Source organism: Bacillus rossius, assembly GCF_032445375.1.
Source record: "Bacillus rossius redtenbacheri isolate Brsri chromosome 4 unlocalized genomic scaffold, Brsri_v3 Brsri_v3_scf4_2, whole genome shotgun sequence".
NCBI lineage: Eukaryota > Metazoa > Arthropoda > Insecta > Phasmatodea > Bacillidae > Bacillus > Bacillus rossius.
This window is the reverse complement of record NW_026962011.1, coordinates 32,015,412-32,039,442: the sequence shown is the minus strand read 5'-3', so window position 1 is coordinate 32,039,442 and position 24,031 is coordinate 32,015,412. Positions and strand designations below refer to the sequence as shown.

General features: G+C 34.6%; 1 protein-coding gene across 1 annotated transcript in view; it reads right to left on the bottom strand.

Annotated features, from left to right (window-relative positions):
• The window catches only part of LOC134542389 (rho-associated protein kinase 2), a 56,267-nt gene extending 33,302 nt beyond the window's left edge, over positions 1-22,965 (bottom strand). Inside the window, exons 1-15 of the mRNA XM_063386584.1 lie at positions 22,872-22,965; positions 22,446-22,690; positions 17,211-17,332; positions 16,196-16,310; positions 15,271-15,352; positions 13,998-14,098; positions 13,849-13,908; positions 13,624-13,759; positions 11,707-11,824; positions 9,083-9,167; positions 7,390-7,673; positions 4,400-4,491; positions 3,731-3,890; positions 2,711-2,756; positions 241-465 (exon numbers count right to left, since the gene is read on the bottom strand). Of these exons, the coding sequence (XP_063242654.1) occupies positions 241-465; positions 2,711-2,756; positions 3,731-3,890; positions 4,400-4,491; positions 7,390-7,673; positions 9,083-9,167; positions 11,707-11,824; positions 13,624-13,759; positions 13,849-13,908; positions 13,998-14,098; positions 15,271-15,352; positions 16,196-16,294 (1,488 nt within the window). The 5' untranslated portion in view covers positions 16,295-16,310; positions 17,211-17,332; positions 22,446-22,690; positions 22,872-22,965. The remainder of the gene's footprint in view (positions 1-240; positions 466-2,710; positions 2,757-3,730; positions 3,891-4,399; positions 4,492-7,389; positions 7,674-9,082; positions 9,168-11,706; positions 11,825-13,623; positions 13,760-13,848; positions 13,909-13,997; positions 14,099-15,270; positions 15,353-16,195; positions 16,311-17,210; positions 17,333-22,445; positions 22,691-22,871) is intronic.
• Between the last annotated feature and the right edge of the window lie 1,066 nt (positions 22,966-24,031).

Genomic DNA, 24,031 nt, shown 5'->3' with positions numbered 1-24,031 from the left:
CTCCCTCTTTCAATTTATAATCTCTAAATTTAGGCCCACACAATATTTCCTTGGTAAACTTAACATAAATTTTTAACATCAAATAAATACCTGACACCGTCCTGTTTCCCGCGGGAAATATTTTTTCACACCCAGAATTTTCCATAACCAAAATTCCCCAGCCCAACATCTGATGGGAACCGGAAAGTGAAAATGACTTGTTAAACGTGGTTTGAACTGAACCGGAGGGAGGAGAGCTACCTCCTTGAGGTCGTGGCGAAGGATGGCGAGGGTCTTCTCCAGGCCGGCGACCTCCTCCTGCAGCTGGGCCTCGCGCCGTGCCACGGCATCCAGCTGCGCCAGGTGGGCGCGCTGCTTGGCCTCCAGGGCCTCCACCAGCCGGCACGCCCGTCCCAGCTCCCCCTCAAGGTGCGCCGCGTGCTGCCGGGCCGCCGCCCCGCCCTCCTCCGCGTGGTTCCGCATCGTCTGCCCAGATCCACGACCACTTCCGTCGACACTTCCTCCAACAGGCCAACCGTACTTAAAGAAAAGTGTGCTAATAAAAATATGAGATTACGTTGGAAGTGTTTGGAAAATAATGGTGATTTTATATCCATTGCACATGTTGAATACGCAACGAGTTATAAAACAAGATTGTCGAGTCTCGTCCTGCAGAGGAAAAGGAACGTGACTTTCGAGCTTCCCGAAACTGGTCAACTTGGAGCACATCAATGGTGTAACCCCAGCAGTGGTGTAGCCAGGATTTGTGTATGGGGGTGTGTGTTAAGAAGCATTCCCCCCCCCTCCACCGTATTACAGCGAGGGGTCCTCCCCTGGGAAAATTAGGATTTTAAGGTGTAAGATAGTGCTATTTTAGCAGTTTTCAGTACTTAAATTTAAATATTGTAATGGTAAAAATTTTTATTAATTTTAATATGAAATTTGTTTGAGGGATGAATAAGAAATTAATTAATGATTTGGTGCTAAGGAGGGGGGGGGGGGAGGTTTTGAACCCCTAACCCCCCCCCCCTGGCTATGCCCCTGAACCCCAGGCAATCTTCATCATGGAATAAAGTTTAAATGAACATTTCAGAAAACGTAAAAATGATGTTAAGACTTTATTAAGTCTAACCTTCTACTGAACATCAACAGAAATAACATGATTAAAAATTGGCTTCTTCACTGCAAATAAAGTTCTTAGTCTTTGGAAATGAACAACAAACATGATAGTGTGGGTAGTTTCGTCAGTTAAAGAGGATTTTTTTTTAATTCTGGGCAATAGGTGATCCTAGAGAAAACATTTACCAAGACCCAGTCTACATTTATTTTTTTTTGACGAAGCATTTCTTCGCTAAAATTACGGCTTTCAACTTCTGAATGATTTTTTTTTTCTGCCGTGACAAAATAAATAAAGTACGCCAAAATTCTGAAAACAGATTCAAGTCATGATTGCAAAGATTGTTAATGGTGCATCAACATCAGCAACTTGGTCATTCAGTTTTAACTCAATTATTGAGTGAAGTCGTAATCACTTATTTCATGTTATTTTTCTAAAATTTCATTACCTCTGTTTTGATCTGTGAGGTCTCCATCTACTGTTGTGTTTAACTTATTTATTAAATCTTAGTCATAAGTAGCTATATTTGCATTATTTTATACAAACCAATCATTAAATAGTAAATGTATTACTTTTATTTCAATTCATTGGCAAAACTTTTTGCACATAAACTTCACACATAAAAACTAAGCATCAAGCAACAATTAACTGCTGAATTATTGTCTAGATTAACATCCCTTTTCATAAAAACTGTGCAATAAAAATTTGGCTTAATAATAGCTTTTTAGTATTTAAAAATTTGATTTTTTTAAATTTTTTTATATATATTTTAAGCAGAAAATTACACCATTGGAAATAAAAACACCTACTAAAAAATAAGATGAAATAAATATAAAAACAGCAAGTCTACATTAAATTCTGTCAATGTGTCATAAATTATTTAAACAGCAGCTGCAGTCAGCAAAAAGTTAAAAATATATTAGTGAAAATAAAACTTATGCTGATTTGAAAACAGGACAAAATAGTATTAAAGAAGTGTAAATATTAAAATATTCTAGTAAGTATAAATTGATATGTTTCAGAAAAAATGTTGCTACAGATTAGCAAACTTTTACTAACCTCAGAAATGCCATGTATTTTAATCAGCAAATTTATCAAAATGGCCTGCCTGAACCAATACAGTATATAATATTAATAATATACTATTAAATATTATATTACATATTTTTACAATATACTTACTAAAAATTATATTATGAAGCAGTATTTATAACAGCATATAAATTATTTGCAGTTCATGTCTGTGCAAACAGAAAAATGCTTCAGGGTAAGCAGCTCTAAGAATGCCTAAGGGCCCAAATCCTCTCAACCCAAATGTCTACTACCCACAACTCACACTACATGTCTGTCAATATTCCATGCTTCAACAGTTACCAGCTTTCACAAATTACTTAGTTCAATCATAAAATAAGAAAAAAGATAGCAACATTAATAAATATCAACTCACCGTATCAACCTGGCGATCAACATTTCAGGAGAAATGTGATATGAAAAAAAAAGAGAAAAACAAAATAAACACTTGTTTAAGTTAACATACAGTAAAAAGTAACTGTATACAAAAAAAACAATTTGTATTGATGATTTCTATGATATATAATTAATGGACACACTCACCATGTCATTTGCTTGAAGCTGTTTTAAGCCCTTACCGCAAAGTAATCTGTGAGGGGGAAAAAATCAGTCATGTAAATGCCAAGATTTTACTTAACATAAAAATATAATTACGTCCAATTTTAAACTGGAAAAACACTCACCCACGATAACACTGATGTATATACTTTTAGAAAAAATATTAATTAAATAATGTCTGCAAAAAAAATATTGAAAATTTTCAAATACATATACAAATTCTTAAATTATTGGTTTTCAGACAGTGTACCAGTTAAACATAAATTTCCAAATACATTAACAGCACAAAGTAATTTATAAAATGAGATTTTAAAAAAAAATCAACAGCATAAGGTTCACAAAATAACATAACTCACGGTTCACACCCTCTTGTAAAATCAAAAATTAAGGAGTTTTACAGGACCCCTTTGCCACTAGAAAACCATTTGCAATATCACAAACTACCTCAAGAAAATAATGTTAAATATATAATAAAAAAAAATTATTTTGTTGTTTGGTTCAATTCTTACAGATAAGCTCATATTCTCCAGAATTATCTCTGGAATCCATATCTAACCCAAGCATAGTGTATCTAGAAATTAAAGCACTAGCCCTAACATTTAATTTATTCACTAATTACATTTTTTTTTAAGTTTAAAGTATGCCAGTAAAACACACATTTTTAGTTTAAAGGTGAGATACCAATTATTAAAAAAAAAAAAAATACTTTTTTATAAGTAAAATCTAATCACATGGCCTGAAATTCGCAAATTGTACTTCGCATGTGTCAATTGTTGCCAAGTAGGAACAAACAGAACATTAAATTACCTCATTTATCCATTATTTTCACACTATCAGTTTTTATTAATTAGTTTTTAAGGATAATTGACTTATTAATGACTTTTTTGGGCCCTTATTGAATTAAAGACAAATTAAGGACTTTCTAAGGATATTAAGGAGGCGTATGAACCCTGAATCTGCATTCAGCCCTGTTAAACCAGGCCATCACCAGTAAGCCACACCTACTGGTAGTCTCTGGAGTAGGTGAAGCCCACAAACGGCAGGTGGTTGCCTGCGAAGGCCTTGGGAGTGGAGAAGTTCTCCTCAGGCGTTTCGTCCTTGTCGAGGTCGTCAAAGTTGCTGGTGTCGTCGTCCCCCGCCAGCTCCGGCACGACAGGTGGCACGCCTGCAAACATGGCGCACTAGTTTGCTGCTGTAACGAGCTTACACTTTTACAATCAAACACCTTTTTTGCATTTGACTAGTACACTCATGATTCTTTTTAATGTGCACTGTAAAATGCAAAGCTTGCATAACCGCTAGCTCAGAATCGGCGACTAAAATGTGCCAAGAGAACTGTAGTTCAAACATTTAAGTAAAGCAGATAAACTGTTTACAGTACGGATAAGTCGACGAAATCTCTCAAACTCTTAAATACCATCAATATACAATTTTTGATGTGTAATGAAAAAGTATCTAAGAAAAATACTTCACGGAAGAAACCTTCAGTTATCATACCTGCCAACTTGGCAAGAACACCATCAGTGAGATTTGAAAAAAATACTAAATTAATAGTGTATACATCCAAAAAAATCACAACACAACTCAGCCTAACGTATGTGCCACTTAACACAAATTATTTACTGTTTACAAGAAAATATTTTTATCATATGTAACTCTCTTTCAGATACTTACAGTCTCTCAAATTGTCAAACGTCCATTGGTCATTCTGGAAAAAATTATGTGATTTTATTTCCTCCACACCACTCCGCCCCAGTCTCTGTGTCCTGCAAACAAAACCCAAACCCACTGTAGAAGACTACCAATGAGTATGAACTAGGGATGGGCCGGTCGAATCCTCGAATCCTCGAATCCCACCGAATCTCTAGTATTCGAAAGATTCGAAATTCAAGGAAAAATATTGATGTAAATGTAGTACTTTAAAAACTTAAATACTTACAATTTACTTGGCCTGGTTACGTTTTCCTTGGAACACATCCGATTGAGGTACAGTAGAACCTCGTTAATACATGATGGTCAGGACCGAGATAATCACGGATTACCGAATTTCACGGACTAGCGATTAAAAGCCCGGAAGGTCTTGTCAAGCTTCTCAGACACCGGCGTGCAGCTGGGTGAAGGCCGTTCACGGTAAGGGCCGGCCGTCTTCGAATTAGTGTCTCGGCTTAAAAAAATACAGCACTGTCTAGCCATTAGTTCACGGTCATTTACAACAGCAGAAGAGAGAAAGATAAGATCGTGCTGACCTTGCACCCTCCCCCCCTCCCTCTCGTACAGCCGAATGCCAGCCAGACACGTCACTCGCCAGGCGCCTGCCATGCGTTGGCGGGTGGAAACAAACAAAGGGAGACGGGAAGCAGAAGTCAGGACATCCCCCCTCAAGTTTAAAGAGTGACAAATGTGACAGCTGAAAGGGGTGCGACACAAAGGATCGGTACAAACAGCGTTGCAGAGTTTGGCGGCCCACGCGATGGCTTGCAGTGTTTGCCGGCCGCCGGCCCGCGTGACGTTAATTTTAAGCACTGAAAATTTTTACTTATCTTTTTTTTCTTCTCTTTTAAATCGTCCCGGATTATCCGATTCCCGAATTAGCGCATCACGGATTAACAAGGTTCTACTGTATTATACTTTTAATTCGTTATTATATAAAAAATTATGAAGCATGTACTGATTTGGGAAACTTACTTTATATTCATGAACATGGATGCATTTGTATTTGTACACATGTATTTTATCGCAATTCGATTTTAAATATTCTGATACACATTCTATTTATGAATTTTTTTAGGACCAAGTTTGGTTTGTGTAGACTACCAACATTAAAATATGTATTATCTGAGAATTCCATGATGGCCAACCAATGAATTTGTTAGCCAATTATTTTGAGCAACATAAAAAATAACTAATATTAATATAAAAAATTTTAATGGGTAAACTAGAGAAAGCACCCCGTCACTTTTAACTTAGGGCATATTAATCACTATGCTTTAGTGAGGCTTAATTTTAAAAGATGCACGACAATATTTCTTATGGCCTAAAACCATTGAATACAAGATGGCGCCTTTCAGTTTCCATTAAATATTTCAGGAAAGCATTTACCTTCATTTGGGACTTTAAACAAATGTCAAGTTGGTAACTACAAAATATTGTTCCGTCGGATGTTGAATTTTGTTTTCCGATTTCCGTGGATACATGAATCACTGTACTCACAGATAATGCCTGAATGCCTTAAATCCACCAAGTCGGATTCTACAGCAATTGATGAAGTGACCAGAATCTTACGTGATCCTACAGTTAACCCAGAAATAAACATTCTCGAATACTGGAAAACTCAGTCTGCGTGTTCACCCAGGCTACATAAACTGTCCAAAAAATATTTGTGTTCACCACCTGCGACAGTGTTCTCTGAACGTTTGTTCAGCACTGCACGAAACATATGTGACCAAAAACGGAATCGTCTTAATCCAGACCGTGTCAAAATCCTTGAGTTTTTAAATAAAAATTTAAAGGGTTAAATAATTCTGCATAATGTTTAATTTTTTCTCTTAACTTATAAAATATTTTATAATTAACCCTTGAGAACTGGATTCGGATTCGAGGGGTGGATTCGAGGTACTGTTTGGGATTCGGATTCAATATTCGGATTCGAGAAAAATGGGATTCGAACCATCACTAGTATGAACCCCAGAAAACGGTTAATAAAACTGACCAAAAGAAGTGTTGAAATAAGGCAAAAGCAGTGCAAAACATCTGTATAAAAAGATTTACGTTAGTTCTAAAACTCTGACTCAAATTTTAATTTTTTAGCTTTTACTACTTTAAAAATTGGATGCTGACATTTTAAATTGATAACTAATAATGATTTTCCAATATTTTTAATGTAGCTAACAAAGTCAACCAACTCTCCGTACTATTTTTAAATATTTGAAATGGAGCTAACTTAACCTAATAAACAATCCACACTACTTTAAAGTCCATATTTTCAATATAGCTCACCAAACTCAACTGACCATTTTCACAATATCACAGTATTTGTAATATGAAGATAAAAGATGTTTAATTTTGTGTTGTAAGCAAAGCATAAAATGCAAAGAATCGCGTTTGAGGCATTCGTAAATATATCGATAGGCACTGTAGTAAAAAATACAAAGCTCCAGATGTCAAAATACTTCGTTATTGAAATTTGTTTTCTGAGTGAGAAATCTACGATGCACCACATCACGTTTTCAAAAATGGCATTGATCAATTTGTAGAAACAGCTGCATTTTGCATCAAAATATTGGAATATGTAACAAATAACCTATAATTACAATGGAATAATATTTAAATACTCTATATTTTGTGTTTGTATCAGTTGGATAAACAAAAGAATTCTCAAACTTTAATACTTCACAGTTTGAAGAAAAAAAACAATGCATTTTTTTCTTTCATTTTGCACCAACCCACATCCTTTACATTTTACTTCATTTTCTATCAATTATTCTTAGACACCTATCAGATATGTAAAAAAAAAAAGTTCACTATATTTTTTAAATCTGATTCGAAAGATATTTGATATTTATGAGTAGTTTGATATATGATCCAAAATTCAATTTGAATTTAAAAACCAGGATTTGCAAAACCCTAAATAGTAGCGTAATGACATAGACGCTGAGAGTACTCGCCTGTCGGTGAGGAAGCCGCAGATGAGGGACTTGGCGTCGTGGCTGATCTCGATGTCCGTGGGGAAGAGGAGAGAGTTCCTGTGGTCCATGATCTTGCTGTAGGTGCCCACGAGACTGTCGGCGTAGAAGGGGGTGTCCCCCACCAGCATCTCGTACAGGAACACCCCGACGCTCCACCAGTCGCACTCCCGGCCGTACACCCCTTCGCCGCCCTGCGACTGCAGCACCTCGGGGGAGATGTAGTCGGGAGTGCCGACAGCGGTGTCTGACCGTACCAGCCCGTCCTGAGAACGACAGCAAACACCAGTACGTGAGCACTGTGCGTGCGTTTAGTGGTGTGTCACCACTGGAATAAGGCCACAATTATTTCGGAGAAAACGTCCATTCCAGGTTGGACTCAACGCTCCTTAAATAGAGTGGAGTCCTGCTAATCCAAGAATCCAACTTATCCAAAAACGTTAGCATGGTTCGTATCATCTTGAGCAATCAAAAACTACCAAGTTTTCAAGGACTTCTTTACCCAATCACCCTTCAATGCTATCAAAAGGTAGAAAACCATTTGTAATATCACAAAAGTACCTCAAGAAAAAAAAACTATGTTAAATAGTTATTGCACAAAAATAATTTAGTTGGCTAGTTTAGTTCTTAAAGATAAGCCCCTATTATTCAGAATTATCTCTGAAACACATCTAACCCAAACAGTGTCTTATCTGAAATTTATACCGTTATCATTGACTATGATCACTAATTATATTTATTATTTACCTAAAAGTTCAAAGTAAGACAGTAAAAAAACTCATTAATTTAAAGGTAAGATACAAACTAATAAAAAAAATTCAAAATGTTTTTAAACATAAAATTTAATCACGTGACCTGTAATTCACCAATTCTAATGGGCATTCACAAAAGTTGAAAGTAAAAGAATATTAAAAACCCCAATTTTATCCATTACTTGCAAGCTATAAGTCTTAACTGAGGAGTTTTTAAGGATGCTTAGTGAAATTTAAGGACTTTTAATGGCTCTTTATCAATTTAGTAAGCACTTTTTAATTATATTAAGGGGACATACGAACCCTAGTAAGCATGAGAAGTACAGCAATTATTCTGATAATCCAAAAATTATGGATATCCGAACATGTCTCAGCCCCCCATTGTATGGAGACTCCAATGTAAATCCAATTACTTTACTCACTGGCCAATACAAGTCAGAGGATCTTCATCCTTTGGACTGTGTTGACACATCTTCTCCTTGTTTATTACAGCAAGTAAAATTAAAATTGTAGTTCAATAATTAAAGTAAAGAAAATAAACAGAATATGCATTACTGTTTACAGTAGGGATTAACTAATCAAATCTCTCAAAATAATGAAATATTTTGTCATACAAGGAAATGGTTTCTAAGAAAAACATTTTAAAATAGAAAAACTAGGCCTAAATTATTTTACCACGCAGAAAACATCAAAGAAATGTATCTTCTTGCTTTCAGCCAGCTCTCAGAATGTTTATCACTTAAGGAGAACATTTGGCATAGCATTCCACAATTAGTCTTTTAAGTACTATAAAATGCATTTTTGTTCAAGATATTGATGGGAAGGTGGAAAGCATTAGAATACGACCTGAAACTTAATTTGCAAGTTTGCTGACAAGTCACCAAAAAGCATACATAGTTCAAGCTGCCAAGATAGTCACTTACTGCATCCATCCTCATACAGGTTCCGAAATCTGCCAGTTTTAGATGGCCTTGTCTGTCTAGCAGCATGTTGTCCGGCTTGACGTCCCTGAAAGAGACACAATACTGACAAGTTGGCAACACGTGAAGGTAAAACTCCAATCTCATAATCAAGGCAAATGTTTGCAATCTTCCTGAACAAGAAACAAAAAAAAAAAAAAAATTCTTTTCAATACATCAATAGCAGTAGAAAAATTTGGTTAACATTTCATGCCACACAAGCAATATCCAGAAAATTCAAAACATTAGAGTAAAATCAATCCTAATATTTACATTCGGATACTACAAAAACAGCACTTTTTAAGAATCATATCTTGGTTTCCCTACATGTACTATTTTAAAAGCCAACAAATTCAGAGTTCCTTCTCATAGATGATGTTGCTGGAACTCTTAATTTACGAGTGTGTCGGAGAACTAAGTGGTTCGAAGGTCACTTCACTCTGAGCCCTTCTGTGCGTGTCTGTACAGTTTAAAGCCTTGCTTTTGCTTTTGATCTCATTACATTACATTTACTGCATATAATATTGATTCTATTCTCAGTCATTATATATCCTTCGTTAGATCTTGTGTCGAAAATTAGGGATTTGAATGTCACATAAAATTTAATGTTTTTAGCTACTTCAATTTACCAAATATGTTCATAAAATTTAGGCGTCTTTCCCCCCCTTCATTTAGGTGTACATCTTGGTTATTTGTATTCACATGTTATTTAAACCCCGACTATCACCTTTTGTCATCCTGCTTTTCTTTGCCTAAAATAATATTAACAGGAAAAAAGTACAAAATTGGTTGTTTTACTTGTATGAGACATCTTTATATACAGTCAAACCTCTATCTATCGAACTCGCATGTATCGATTGTCCGTGTTTATCGTATACTTTCTACGGTCCCGGCAAAATTGCCATACAACTAAGGTTAAAAAAGTCCGCTTGTACCGATGTTTGAATTACCGTTTTGTCCGCATTGATCGTACAAAATATGTGGTCCCGTCACTACAAATTATAATAGATGATCGTTTAACCATAAAGATTTTGCAGAAATAACCATTTCTTAGAAAGAAACCGTCATAAAAACAGTAAGGATAGTATACAGTAGTAAAAATCATCTTAAATCTGCAGCCAAGTAATGGAGCACGTAAATATGAAAAGACAAATGAACAACAACTTACGAAGAAATATGGATGATGTACCATAACTACAGTACAAACCCAATTGTTATCCTAAGATAATTACCATAAAAAGAACTAAAGATTCTTTGTTGATACTATAATTACTACAGAAGCACGATAGCTACCACATTTGCACTACAGTTACCGTAACAACCGAGATGTATATTTACCGTGACGGTAATGTATTTATTTATGACATATTAAAATTAAAGAACATTATTGAAAAAAAAGGATGTTAAATTTTTATATGTACGTTTGGCACATGTTGCTAAGAAATAATGCGATCTGAAAGAATGCAGTACTACTACGAAAAGTGAAAAGGGTACTCGTAGATTTTTAGGTTATGGCAGTATCTCTCGTTTTTCAGTAATTTCGGCCGAAAATTAACAAACGTATCGGAAGTCGACAGAAATGCTGATTCAACTAAATATTGGTAAAATCGGCTTCTTCAGTACAGCTCTACATTTGATGACATGAGTAAACATATTTCAGACTTCAGGATATTGAAAAAGTCTTTAATTTCCATGTAGATTTATTGTGCGTATGTTTTTTTTTTTTTGCAAGTGTAAATTGAATTAAGTAAAATACTTCCATTTTTATTTATTTTTCAACTGATTTAACTTTAATGACAAGTAACTGATATATTTCTGACACTAATTTTGGGTTGAAATATTATTTTTAAAAAATTCTTAGAGTGAAGTCCACATCTATTGAATGTCCGCATCTACTGAATTTTTTTGTTGGTCCCCTGAAAAACGATAGATAGAGGTTTGACTGTAATTATAAATCATCTAAAAGACAGATAAATCTCAAGGACTTAATTATAGGTTAAGAGTTTACAAGTCTAAAAAGTATTTGTTTTGCAAGTACAACAATTATTGTTCTTCTTAAAATAATATATGTTTATGTAAATATACGTAAAGAAGTGCATAAAGTTTTGATCGAAAATAAATAATGTAAAATTAATTTAAGAATTAATTATTAGTTTGTTTATTATTGAAATTATTTTAACAATTCAGAAAAGAGTAAACAAAACAGAGAATATATTCATTCCGTGAAGTGTCTAATCTCCTTTCTCGCTATATCTTCCATAAATAATTAAGTTCTAAACTACATATTAGCAAAAAATGTATAAAAATTCTATTAATTTTTTTGTTTTGTTTTTGCTTTACCAAAAACTGAACATATCAAAATTCATGCTTCTTAATTTGAAAAAGACGGACTTCCTTAAAAATTTAATTTTTTTTAATTTTACTATAATAGCACGTGCATATTGAAATGCAACATTGTGACAAAATTTCAAGTCAATAAATCACTATAAATAAATAATAAATAAATAATTAAATAAATAACAGTCACTATAAATAAATAAATAAATAAATAATAAGGTGGAAATTTTCTTATGAAATGAACCCCTTACCTGTGAACGAAACCCATGGAGTGGATCGCGTCAAGGGCTAGCACTACCTCAGCGCAGTAGAACTTGGCCCACTTTTCCGGCACATCGTAGTTCGACATAAGGTTCACAAGGTCACCACCTGCAGCAGGTAATTATAATAATAGTAATCTATATTTATTTAGAGCAAAGTGCAGAAGTTCTGCCTGTGAACTTTTTGATTAGTTGATTGGTTTGCACTCTTATGATAGCTTTCCTCCAAGTTATATGGTACAGATCATTTTAGTTAGCAACAATTGTGCTTTAAATCCTCAATAACAACAATCAGGCACGTTAGGGGAACATGGCTATGCCAGATTAGCAATTGTCAATAAAATTTTAACAGGAATACCAAATGTGAAAATGTGAAATATAACCAACTTCCGTGTATTAAAAAATACACTGATTATTAAGTTAAACTTTTAGAATAAATTACTGTGTTCAACAATAAAGTCATTTTCATTTCTAGAATTTCTAGCTTCATTAGGCATCTTTAGATACAAACTTTACTGATGATGTGAAGAACAATTTTAAAACACCTGTTTTCTCCAACATTAAAATTAGGCTAGTTTTGAGCATTTGTAAAGTATTTTTTTTTCCCAAACTTCAGTTGCCAAAATATGTTTTTGCTTTGGCTTTCAAAATTTTTGTCCTTGACGAATCCCCACTGCTCCAGCTATCGACATCTTCCCGAGGCATCTTTTCCCGAACACCTCCGGTGATTACCATAAAACGTGGACTCCCACTTGGCAAGCCAACAGAAGACAGCCGCCAGCGGCGTGTGTGTACATACTACTTCTTGCCGCATGTTTCCACGGCAGCGATTTATTTGGACAAGGCTCGGAGATGGGTAAACTTCTCGCGGGTGAGTCAGCAGATATTTCAGATCTGTCAAGGTCAGTGATATCACTTTCCCCCCCCCCTCCACCTCTTTTTCTCTCTCTTTTGCCAACCAGACAGCTACCTGGAGCATCAGGCTTAAGAATGAGTCACAGAGCCACACCTCTTTACAACGCACCACTTGCTCTGGCAAACAAAGAGCAACGTTGCATTTCTCATGAGCCAAAAAAGTGAATCAGATCAAGCATTTATTATTCATCAATATGACATGTTACCACGGTGCACTGTAACCTCCATGAATAAATAAAAAAAATTATAGCACATTTTGTATTTTATTCATCCTCAGCAATAAAACTTCTCAATAACAAAAACATTAAGAGGTTCCAAAGGTATTAAACATCCCTCCATAATTGACCATAAAAACTTTAATAAAAATTAAATTTGTAACTAAAAACTAATTAATACAGTGCATAATTTTTTTTTATTTGAAAAATCAACTCTGGCATTGATGCTTTCTTACTGGAATAACATATAACAAAAAAAAAGCAACTGGTATAAAATACATCCAGACTCTTCAATTACTAATAATACACTCTCAACAATATATATTATTGACTAGAGGAAATAACTGATTCACTTTAGCCATTCTTTATTAAAAATCTTATGGTTTAACTCCTTTACCACAAACTGTTTACAAATAAATCTATTCAAATTTGTTAAATACAGATATACTCTATTTTTCAACAGGAGAGCATTATGAATCAATGACACAACACTTATTACACAAAATGTTTGCCATCATAACACATATTTTTAGCTTTTCTTCTCGTGGTTTTTACTAATGAATAACTGTTGCATGTTAAATTAATTTTTACCAAATGAAAAAGCTAAATTTTTAAAATAGGTAATTTGGGTTAAATGTAGTTATCAAAAGTGAGTTCCGTAGAAGCTGGCAATCCGAACGAAGAGCATCCAGACACAACACACGTAACCACAGACAACTATACTGCCCTGTATAGTCAATGCCTCAATAAATGCACACCCTTTCACACACCAACATACCTGGCATGTAGTCCATCACCATGTAAAGGTACTTTGTATCTTGGAATGCAAAATGAAGTTGCACAATCCACTCCGAGTTCGCATGGGCCATGATGTCGCGTTCCTCCCAGAAGAACGCAGAGTCCGCCCTCTTGATCTGGCACAGTCAACACAGTCGATACAGTCCACGTCAAGGCAACAGATCTGAAGACCAAGCAGCATTATCAACCATCAACCAAAACTCACCATCTCGAACTTGCTGAGCAACTTCATCGCATACACCTTCTGACTGTGCTTGTGCCTGACCTAGAAAAAGAAACTGTGTCAATTCCCCGAACTACAGAATTGGAAAGGAAAATTATGCGTCGTGCAATTAGTCTGTGAAATTGCCGTACCAGCTGAACTTCGCCAAAAGCCCCTCTGCCAATTACTTTGATCACCAAGAAATCATCCCTCTTCATCCGAAGCCTGCATATTGATGCTGCCACGCTGTCATCTGAAACAGAAATATCAATATAAAAGGTCTTATTCCACTCCAATAACCGCAATGTTTTCTGTGATAAACAGGAACAAAAAAAAGTTATATACTATCCAAGATATTATCATTTAAATTAACTGAATTATTACTTTATTAGTAAATGATACCCAGCTAAATACTCTGAAATTAAAAACATTAAATCATTAATTCCTATTATGGGAAATCCCCAACTGTACTGTAAATCCACATTTTGTGTGAAAAACCCATTCTATGGAGAATCCTCTTCCTGTAGGGAAATACCCTTTCTAAGGTTAAGTCCCAGTCAGATGTGCCAATTTTCTGGCAGTTCTTTGATGTTATAACTTGTCTGGTTCAACACAAGTGGCAGTAAGTGGGATGTTGTATGGCTTTCATTTGAAAATTCTGAGAACAATAATAACTAACGTAATAAAAAAAACTGGTTCTAACCTAAAAAAAAAACTGGTGCAACCTGAAAATTAAGTTTGTTTATTTAAAAAAAAAGGACTGTTTTTTTTTCCAAACCTGCTGTTAGTTCGCCAACACCTAGCCAGAGCTGCTGATAATGGCTGTGCTAAGAAATCTAAACTGGTCTTGTGTGATCCATCAAGGCCCATTTCCAAACTGCATATTTGGAAATGCTTGAAAACAACACAATTTTTATTTTTATTTTGAGTGGTTTCTGAATGCAACAAAAATTGTTTTCAAATGTTTGAGGGTACTTAAATTATTAAATGCAATAAACATGTTGCTCAAAGATGATTCAAACAAAAAAAAAACAGTAACTGAAAATGAAATGTATATGTTTTATTTGAAATTTACACATATTTTGCTGACTAGGACTAACACTAGATTCCTTTTTCACTCACTGTCAAAACACTTCCTGCACATAAACTATTTATGAACTATTGTGTCTCTGACTCTGTCATTTCTAAAACATTTTTTTTATGAAACATTATAGCATGTACAAAAGGATATTTACTACATCAGAAGTAAATAATTAACATGCCTACTCAATAAACAAAACATGTGAATGCTAGATAAGTCACGTTATGAACAAATACAATAAAGTAATCTAAATTGAAATCTACGATGCAAAGAATTACATTTCCACACTTCAGAATCTGAAAACAAAAATCACTAGTTTTCCAAAACAGTAATGGTTCACTCACATCGATTCAAGTATGCTTCGACATTTTTCATCCGCTTGACAGACGGATGATCGCAGTCAGCCACCAAGGCCTGTACGGTATCCTGTCAACATTGAATGTACAGAAATAAGGAATCTGTTGCTATGACCATGAAAACTTTGAACAAGAATAACGTCTATCTCGGAAACATTTAGAGGCAAAGCGAGTGAGGTGGCAAGATGACGGAATCAACGGACTCGTGGCTTGACTCCAGGTTCAGCTGTACAAGTTTTGGTTCTTCACCTCCTAAAACCTTACCACCGATCTCACGGTCGACGAGAAAAAAACTGGAAATAAAATTTAGACAATATAAAATAGCTTCTGCTTAGCTTTAACAATAAGATGTATAGTTACAGAACATGGCTCCAGTTTAAGTCTGGCCACAAGGACAGACTCTGATGTATGCATTCTCTCCCATCTTTGTGGATCACAGTTCATTCCATTCCAAAAGATCCAATGTTAACATGTTCCAGGTTATTGGCCGGAACCAGGGTCATATCCACAATGGGGGCAAATCTGCCCTTTCGATAGTGGGGTGGAGGAGGAGGAGGGGGGGGAGGCAATTATGAATAAACAACAAATTTCTGAAAAATGTAAGAACTAGTTGATTGCTGGTATCACAACCACTTTGATAGAAGCTAATTAATTACGAACCAGCTAGAGATACTGCATTATCGGTGAGAAGAGTTAAGATTGTCCGCCCCTGTGAAAGAGTAAGTTCCAGGTCCCCCCCCCCCCCCCTTATAATGTTATAAGCCGGTACGCTCTTGGGTAGAACACCAACTTCAAAAATTTGTTGCATTTACGATATTCCCTAAAGAGGTGAATACACTTGTATTCTTGTGAAGTGAAATTATTTTACGAGGAAAAAAATTACACTTTTTAAAATGACATTAGCTGAACTTACCAGAAGACAGTCCACATTGGAAATACTTCGTGGATCCTGTATCCTCTCTTCCAGCTGACACAGCCTTCTCTTCCGATCTTCATCCTTCACTGCGTCCATTGCTACCTGAGGTATTCTGATAGAGAGAAAAAAACACCACTTCATGAAAACTTTCAATGCTAATTCTAAGGAAGTTTCTGATCCATCCACCATATTGAGGCAAAATATGTATATGTTTGTATTAAAACATAGCTAAAATGATTTAAAATACTATGCTTAACATAGGCCTAACTACATAGATAATTTAAGTTGAGACTTAAAACTACTTTGTGAAAATTTTCACTTACATATTTTATTTCCTCATGTCAGTTACTACTTTCTGGAAAAATTTAAATAAAAAAAAGTAATAGAAATATTTAAACCTAATATTACACAAATAAATTGTCAAAAAACTATTAATCCTCTTTTACTAATGAAAAATTTTTTACTTAAATATATTTTATAAAAAACAGGATATTTAATTCAAATTCAACAAGTCAATAAGCATTGTATTTACATGATCATTCAATCTATTTTCCTGCAGAAGTATGTTTTTAAAATCCAATTTTATGTTTCAAAATTAAATTGTTTGGAATAAGCCCCCATTGTGATAGACTGACTGACCTTAGTACAAAAACCAAGATTCCATAATTATCTTTGGAGAATGAATGAAGTGTGCTTAAAACCTCGTAAAAATGGGTCATTACTTATTGGAACCATGAAAGGAAGGACTAGGCAGTGTCTGCCATTTATCCGCCTGCAACAAGTCCAGAGATTTTAGAGAGAAATTCTACAATGGTTTTATTTAGTAAAAGTGAATCTCTAAAATAATGGTGGTTAAAAAATATTAAAACTTAACTTTTACGTTAATTAAAGCTCTGTGCAAATGCTGCTAAGAAAACAGCAGTGGCCAAAACAAATATGTACTTGTAATAAGATTTTCCCACCTTCTGTTTTACTAATAAATTAATTGAAAATTTTATTTAAATAAACTTACCCACTGCAGTAAAGTATCACAAACAAAATTCCAGTGAATTACAGCAACTAAGTTGCCATATTTTCAGTCTGTGGAGCGCTAGTGCCATTCACAGCCATCATGTTCCCTGCGACTGGACGTAGCTGAAAATAAAACAGTGTGCATCACAACTCGCTTTGGTTCACTCTCACGACTTTGCTTGTAGAGAACAATAATTTTGACTGAACAAAAATACTTGAAGGCACACACTTTCCGTCTGGACAAGCAAAGTTGCATAGGGGTGAGACACTAGACTTGCAGTTGCAAGGGCCCGGGTTCGAATCCTGACCCGTCCACTATTCTAGGCCTTCCATTCGTCATTTCAAGAAAATGAAGACATTTTTATTTACATTTTTGTTAAAATCCTGCGCAAATTGTTTCATCTTTTCTCATTCTGCACATTTTGAATCTTGTAGCATATGACACAGTTATGATTACGTATACCCTAACGATTAAAGTTTAAGTGTCAGAATAGAAATGAAACATTTCAGAAATAAATTTTTACAAAATTGTTTGTGTTAGCTTTATTGGGGCTCCGAGGGCTGGTTTGTCTCCAAGGGAAATGGACTGATAACTAAATGAACTGTTAGGAAAATGTGTAACTTTATTAAAATTGTGCGAAATTTCTAGTTTTCCTGAAAATTTTGATTTTTCATTTAAATTCTTTTAAAAGAACTTATTGTGGAATATAAGATGAGAAAATATTTAGAACTCATTTGTTTTTATAGCACCATCCAAACGTAGCCTTGTTTTTTTTCTTCCACTTTTTAACTCTCAAATATCTATTTATCTCTTCGTACACACTTTCCACAACTGTTAACATGATTTTTAAGTAACACAAAACTTACATTTTAAAAATATGGTACATTTTAAATTATTCTTCTAATGATTTTAATAAAATTTGCAATGAAATAATTTGAGTGTTGGTAGACTACAAAGTCACGAGTGAAAGTAAACTGAACTAAGTTGTAATCCTGGCGGATCAAACTCTCCAATGACTATAGGAGCGTACACAGAGCTACTCTACAATTATTTATAAAACTGTATTAATGCTATATATGCTATATATATGAAAAATTATCCGGATTGTTGTTTCAGTTTTATGACTAAATATGTGTGTATCTGCAACATGTAACAAATTTATTTGAATAGCTATCATAGTGTGAATGTACTTGTATGATCTGAAGAAATAAAATTAATAAATTTGTCTAAAAACATCTATGTATGTAAAAAAAAAATGTTTAAAATTATTATGCCACATTTTCATTGGTTCTCACCAAATATATGTAATCATTGCGTATCTTTAAATTTGTCATTCTGACACCAGTTTTACACTTAAAGCAGCGTCCCAGGTGGCAAAGAGCGCACTCTCTCATCCTCTCTGGACAGCACGGACTGGACTGTCGTGTCTCAACATAACGAGAAGTCCGAAAGTAGGAAGAGTAAATGACAACATACACTTGCTACACACTTCTTCTGACGTTTTGACCGCCCTCTTATTTTTAAAGTTGAAAACGTGTAACTGGAATGTGCGATGACAGCGAATAAGTCACTTTTGACCAGTCTTATCAACTGACAATGCTGTGTTGGCGACACGTTTGTGTTGCCAACTGGAATAATTACAGTCTGTTAGTAGGGGCCTAAGTGTTCCAACACTAACATACCAACTACACCAAGCACAAAAATTTCTGCACCACCTTCAGAGTCAAGGCAGTTTTTTAGTGCAATACGGCAAACAACAAATAAGTACAATAAAAATTAATAATCTTACAACTATTCATTAAATCAGGTTTTTTAAATAGTTCATATTGTAAACATTTATATAACTTAAAAGTAATGTTAACTATAAAATAGATCATTTAATAGAATTTATTTTAATGATATCCACATGTTGTGTAAATGAGAAATTTTAATTGTGTTGCCATTTGGTATTTCTAAGTGTCTTATTAGCTGCATCCAAATACTAGCCAAATGGATCCCTTAGCTACAAGATCCACTAAAATTGACTTGTAGTATCTTTGCGTTGCTTCCGAATTCTCAGCCGGGACGCCAATGCATCCCTACATGCGTCCACTGAATCGTGATTACTAGAGATGCAACACTCACAGCCACTGATGAAGCCCTACATCCAGTCATAAGATTTGTTTAAAACATTATAAATAATAACTTAAATAGAGAAACAAAAAAGTTAATAATTATTTATAGGGATATTTAATGCTCATTTGAAGTATTTAAAATATTTTATTTATAAACGTTTTATTTTGATCACTAACATTTATAATTTCCACTCTACATTAGATTTTTTTTAATTGGTCATTATTAAAGTTTTGCTGAATAATCATATAGGTATATTAAGACTCAAAATGGCTACGTGCATATTAGTACAACCACTGTCAACAGGTGGTGCTAGCAGTAAAAGTATTCGGATACTATCATCCATTAGATGCATTAGATGCATTAGATGCAATTGATGCATGTGGCTGCATTTGCTAAGAGATGTAGGAATGTGTTTGCTACGGACACATCCCTATGTATTAGAATAAAGCTATAGTTTCTCTCCCTTAATCAATGCTTAAATGAGTTTATTCTCATATATGAAACAAATAAATTTTCAAACATTGAACCCTAAAGTTTTAACTTTTTTCTGTATGTCACAGTTGCTAATGTGACATTGAACCACACTCATTACAAGCAGTCAAGAGACACTTGCATTTTTCTAGTTTTCTGGGTGTAAAGTATTGAGACATTTCATAGCTAAATTCTTTAAGTTTTTGACTTAAGTTTAGCAAAATTACAATAAACACTCAAACATATTTTAAAATAAAATCCTAATGGGAATTTATTAGTTTAACAGTCACAGAGGGAACAGCAGAGGTTATAGCATTGAGTTAAAGTCTGCAGTGTATAAAGAAAATTATGAATACAAGACCTTCTAACAGTAGAAAACCTAATACTAAATTAAATAAAACCATAAAAAACAAGAGGGCAAAACAAATCCTAATATGCACCATGCCTTCACAAATCACATCTAAAAATGTGCTACTGAGATAAACAGTTATTACCAAATTATATTAAGTAAACTAACAGCAGTGCTAAGAAAACACTCCCGATACAATAGCAATCAAGCAATAAATACGTGGTAAATATTTACAATCGCGGTAGATGCCAAAAAAAATGCTAAAAATCTGAAAATACTTTTATTCTGTGCCCTTTCACTTCCTCTTTTCAAAACAACCGGCGGAGGTAAGAAATTCCAAATACTTTAGGAGATATCGAATTTTTTAATTTCATCATATGTAGAGTCGCGGTATATGCCAAAAAAAATGCTAAACATCTGAAAATACCTTTATTATATGCTCTTCAACTTCCTCTTTTCATTAAAAGCGGCGGAGATTAGAAATTCCAAATACTTTAGGAGATATCGAATTTTTAAATTTCAGCACAAAACCAGCGCATTCCTGTGGCGTGCGTGCACCATTGTTTCTTGTTTACGTACGAGTATCTATTTTTTTTATTGGATAATGATGTCACGTGATTGTTCGTGATAGGCCAGAATTCAAATGAACTAATACGTGATTATTTAGTTCAATTATTGTTTAAAACGGTGTTTAATTACCGCCTCCAACTTACGTGAGTTTTTAACGTTTCTAATTTTAAAGTCTTATTTGTTATTTTGATATTGTTGCGCAAGTAATAAGTAACAAAAAAATTTACGTGAGTTGTTACTGTACATCCTTTGTTACGGGTTTGTTAGGTAAGGTCAGTTACATTATAAATAATTTAAAACTAAAGAATAATTAAAATTAATTCACATTATTTTTAATATCACCTTAGTTTTAAAGTATTTATAATGTAACTGACCTGACCTAATCGACCATTATAGTTTACTGTTCACCCTCTGTCCGGGTTTGTTTGGTCAGGTCAGTTACATTATAAATATTTTAAAACTAAACATCCATTAAAATTAATTCACAAAATAATTTTTAATGTCGGCTAAGTTTGAAAGTATTAATAATGTAACTGACCTGACCTAATCAACCATTTTATTAATTACGCATTCACGATTCACGTATTCACGAACACACGGCAAAATAACAAAAATGGCGCCGCTCGAATGGTTCCACAGGTCTTGTATTGCAAAATTAAAAAATTTGATATCTCCTAAAGTATTTGGAATTTCTTATCTCCGCCGCTTTTAATGAAAAGAGGAAGTTGAAGAGCATATGATAAAGGTATTTTAGGATTTTTTACATTTTTTTTGGCATCTACCGCGACTCTACATATCATGAAATTAAAAAATTTGATATCTCCTAAAGTATTTGGAATTTCTTATCTCCGCCGGTTGATTTGAAAAGAGGAAGTGAAAGAGCATAGAATAAAAGTATTTTCGGATTTTTAGCATTTTTTTTTGGCATCTACCGCGATTGTAAATATTTACCAAATACGTAAAACAAATTAAATACACCTGCAAGTGGGTTTTTGCCCGGTGGCAGGTCCTTCAAACCCTCCACTTCCAAAACATTTCCCTCAAGTCAATTCCCCTCCCACCCATCCCACACTAAAAATGAATGTTTTCCTCGTTCTGCTCAACTCCACTCCCTCTGTATCTTCCACTCATTGTCTCTCCACACTCTCTTAACCCAGCTCTGTGCAACCTATCTCCCAGCTTCCCTCAACTCTTCTTCCCCTTGAACACCTTGGACAGCTTTTCTACCTGCCACCTACCGTGTGGAGTTTCCCACCCCAGCACTTTGACCATCATTGATGGTCTTTCCCCCTCTCTTCCCTTTCTGGCACCGCAACTTACTATTAACCATCTTGCTGTCCTGATCTTTACCTTCTCTGGCTCTCTTATCTACACCATCAGATACAGGTCCCAAATCACTGTCACATACTCAATCGGACTTTACCTTACTAAATGTTTCCCACAATGTCCTACTAATCAACCCCAGCATAATTACTCCACTTCTTTACCACTCGCTGTACCTGCTTCACCCCATCCCAGGGTGTTCTATTGGGTAACCTCCTAGGTACTTGTAATCCTCACCTCCTGTATCTTCTGCCCCTTCCAACAAAAACGCTTCTTTTATTACTGTTCTCCTCCTTTTAAACATAATCACCATCTTGTTTACATATTAACTCATTCCATTCTTCATCAACCAAGCTGTGGTCTCTGATGAATATTAATTTTAAAAAATCAATGTGTGATGTACTTACAGTATATGATGAATTCCTTGAACACATTGAGTGTATTAGACACGTTGTAACAACACAATACAATGCCGGCTAAACATTCATTGGTCCAAAAAGTCTGATCGCTCATCACACGAAACAGGTTATGTATATTCTTCACATTCCATCTTCTAAGTGTGTTACAGCGATTACACAAAAACTGTTTGGTGTTTTAAAAATGTGAGTCTCACATTACAAATATTCTACTACATTTCTGACATGGAATGAACCTGAAAAACAAATCAAAATATTCATACTAAAAACAGAAAAAATGGTCTCAAAGTCAACTGACAGTTTTTTTCTTTATAGCTCAAAAATTTGCTGACTATTGAGAATTACTATCGTAAATTGAATAAAGTATTAACACATCAAAATATTTTTTTATAAAAATAGAATAACAACATAAGTCACCTTTAAATTAGTGAAAACCAGCCTAAAATTATTATACATTATAAATATTAACAAATATATTAACCCCGCTTCACATTTTCAACATGGATCCTATTGGCACAGTTTAAAAACTTAACGAAATTAAAAAACAAATTTCTCAATTAAGCAAGTAAATTCGTATGATACAGAAAATAAAAATGACTTAACAAAAAATTAATAATATCACAACAAATTGAAACACGAACATACAATAGGGATGAAACAAGTAACTTCCATTTTTAAACATCTTAGGAAATATAACAATTAGTGACTTGTATATAATTGTTTTCATCATAATAAATTTATGAAAATTAACAAAAACCAAGGGATTCCAAAATACGACTTTCTCACTTTGTGATTTGATTTTGCACTCGTAATTGAGCTTTCATGTGGTGGCAAATAGTTCTCCCATTTTACATTTCCCCTCCCCTAATGAGGGAAAAGAACATCATCGCAATCCCAATACATCTCTCGACCCCATAACACCTTCTTCAAACTCTTTCCACTCCCTTTCTTCGTTCCATTCACCTCTATAAGCTCCAGAGCTTCCATCCGTGATCTCTACGCCCTCTATACCCACCACTGCGCACACTAGTTATTAGCTGTCCCTAGCTCCCCTTTCCGTTTAACCCCTTAAACAGCATTACCAAATTTGCCACCCTCCTCCGTCCATGTAATGCTTCCCACCACAACTCCTAATTGTCTCAGATGGAATATCATTCTCGTGTACTTCCCTTCACCTCAACATATCCGTCACTCACCTCTTTGTTCTATGTTAAAACATCTCCATTTCCTTTGCCCCAGACACTAAATAGGGTCCCCAGATCATCGTAGCATAAACCATCATTTGCTTGACTAATGTGGAGTATGCCTTTTCCCTTATCCTCCTCCATGCTAACTGAAGAGTGCTGCTAAGCAAACCCAAATATCTCCTTACTCACCACCCGTAAAATCTATTTTGCACAATCCAGGTTATTTTGCAGGATTACCCCCAAATACTTATATTTTTTTGCCTCCTTTATCTCCTCCCCCTTCCAGTTATTAACTTTCCTTGTTACCTTCCTTTTTCTCATAAATCTAACCACCTTTGTCTTTGTTATATGTTAATTTTGTAAGATTAACGTATACATATTTTAAAAATT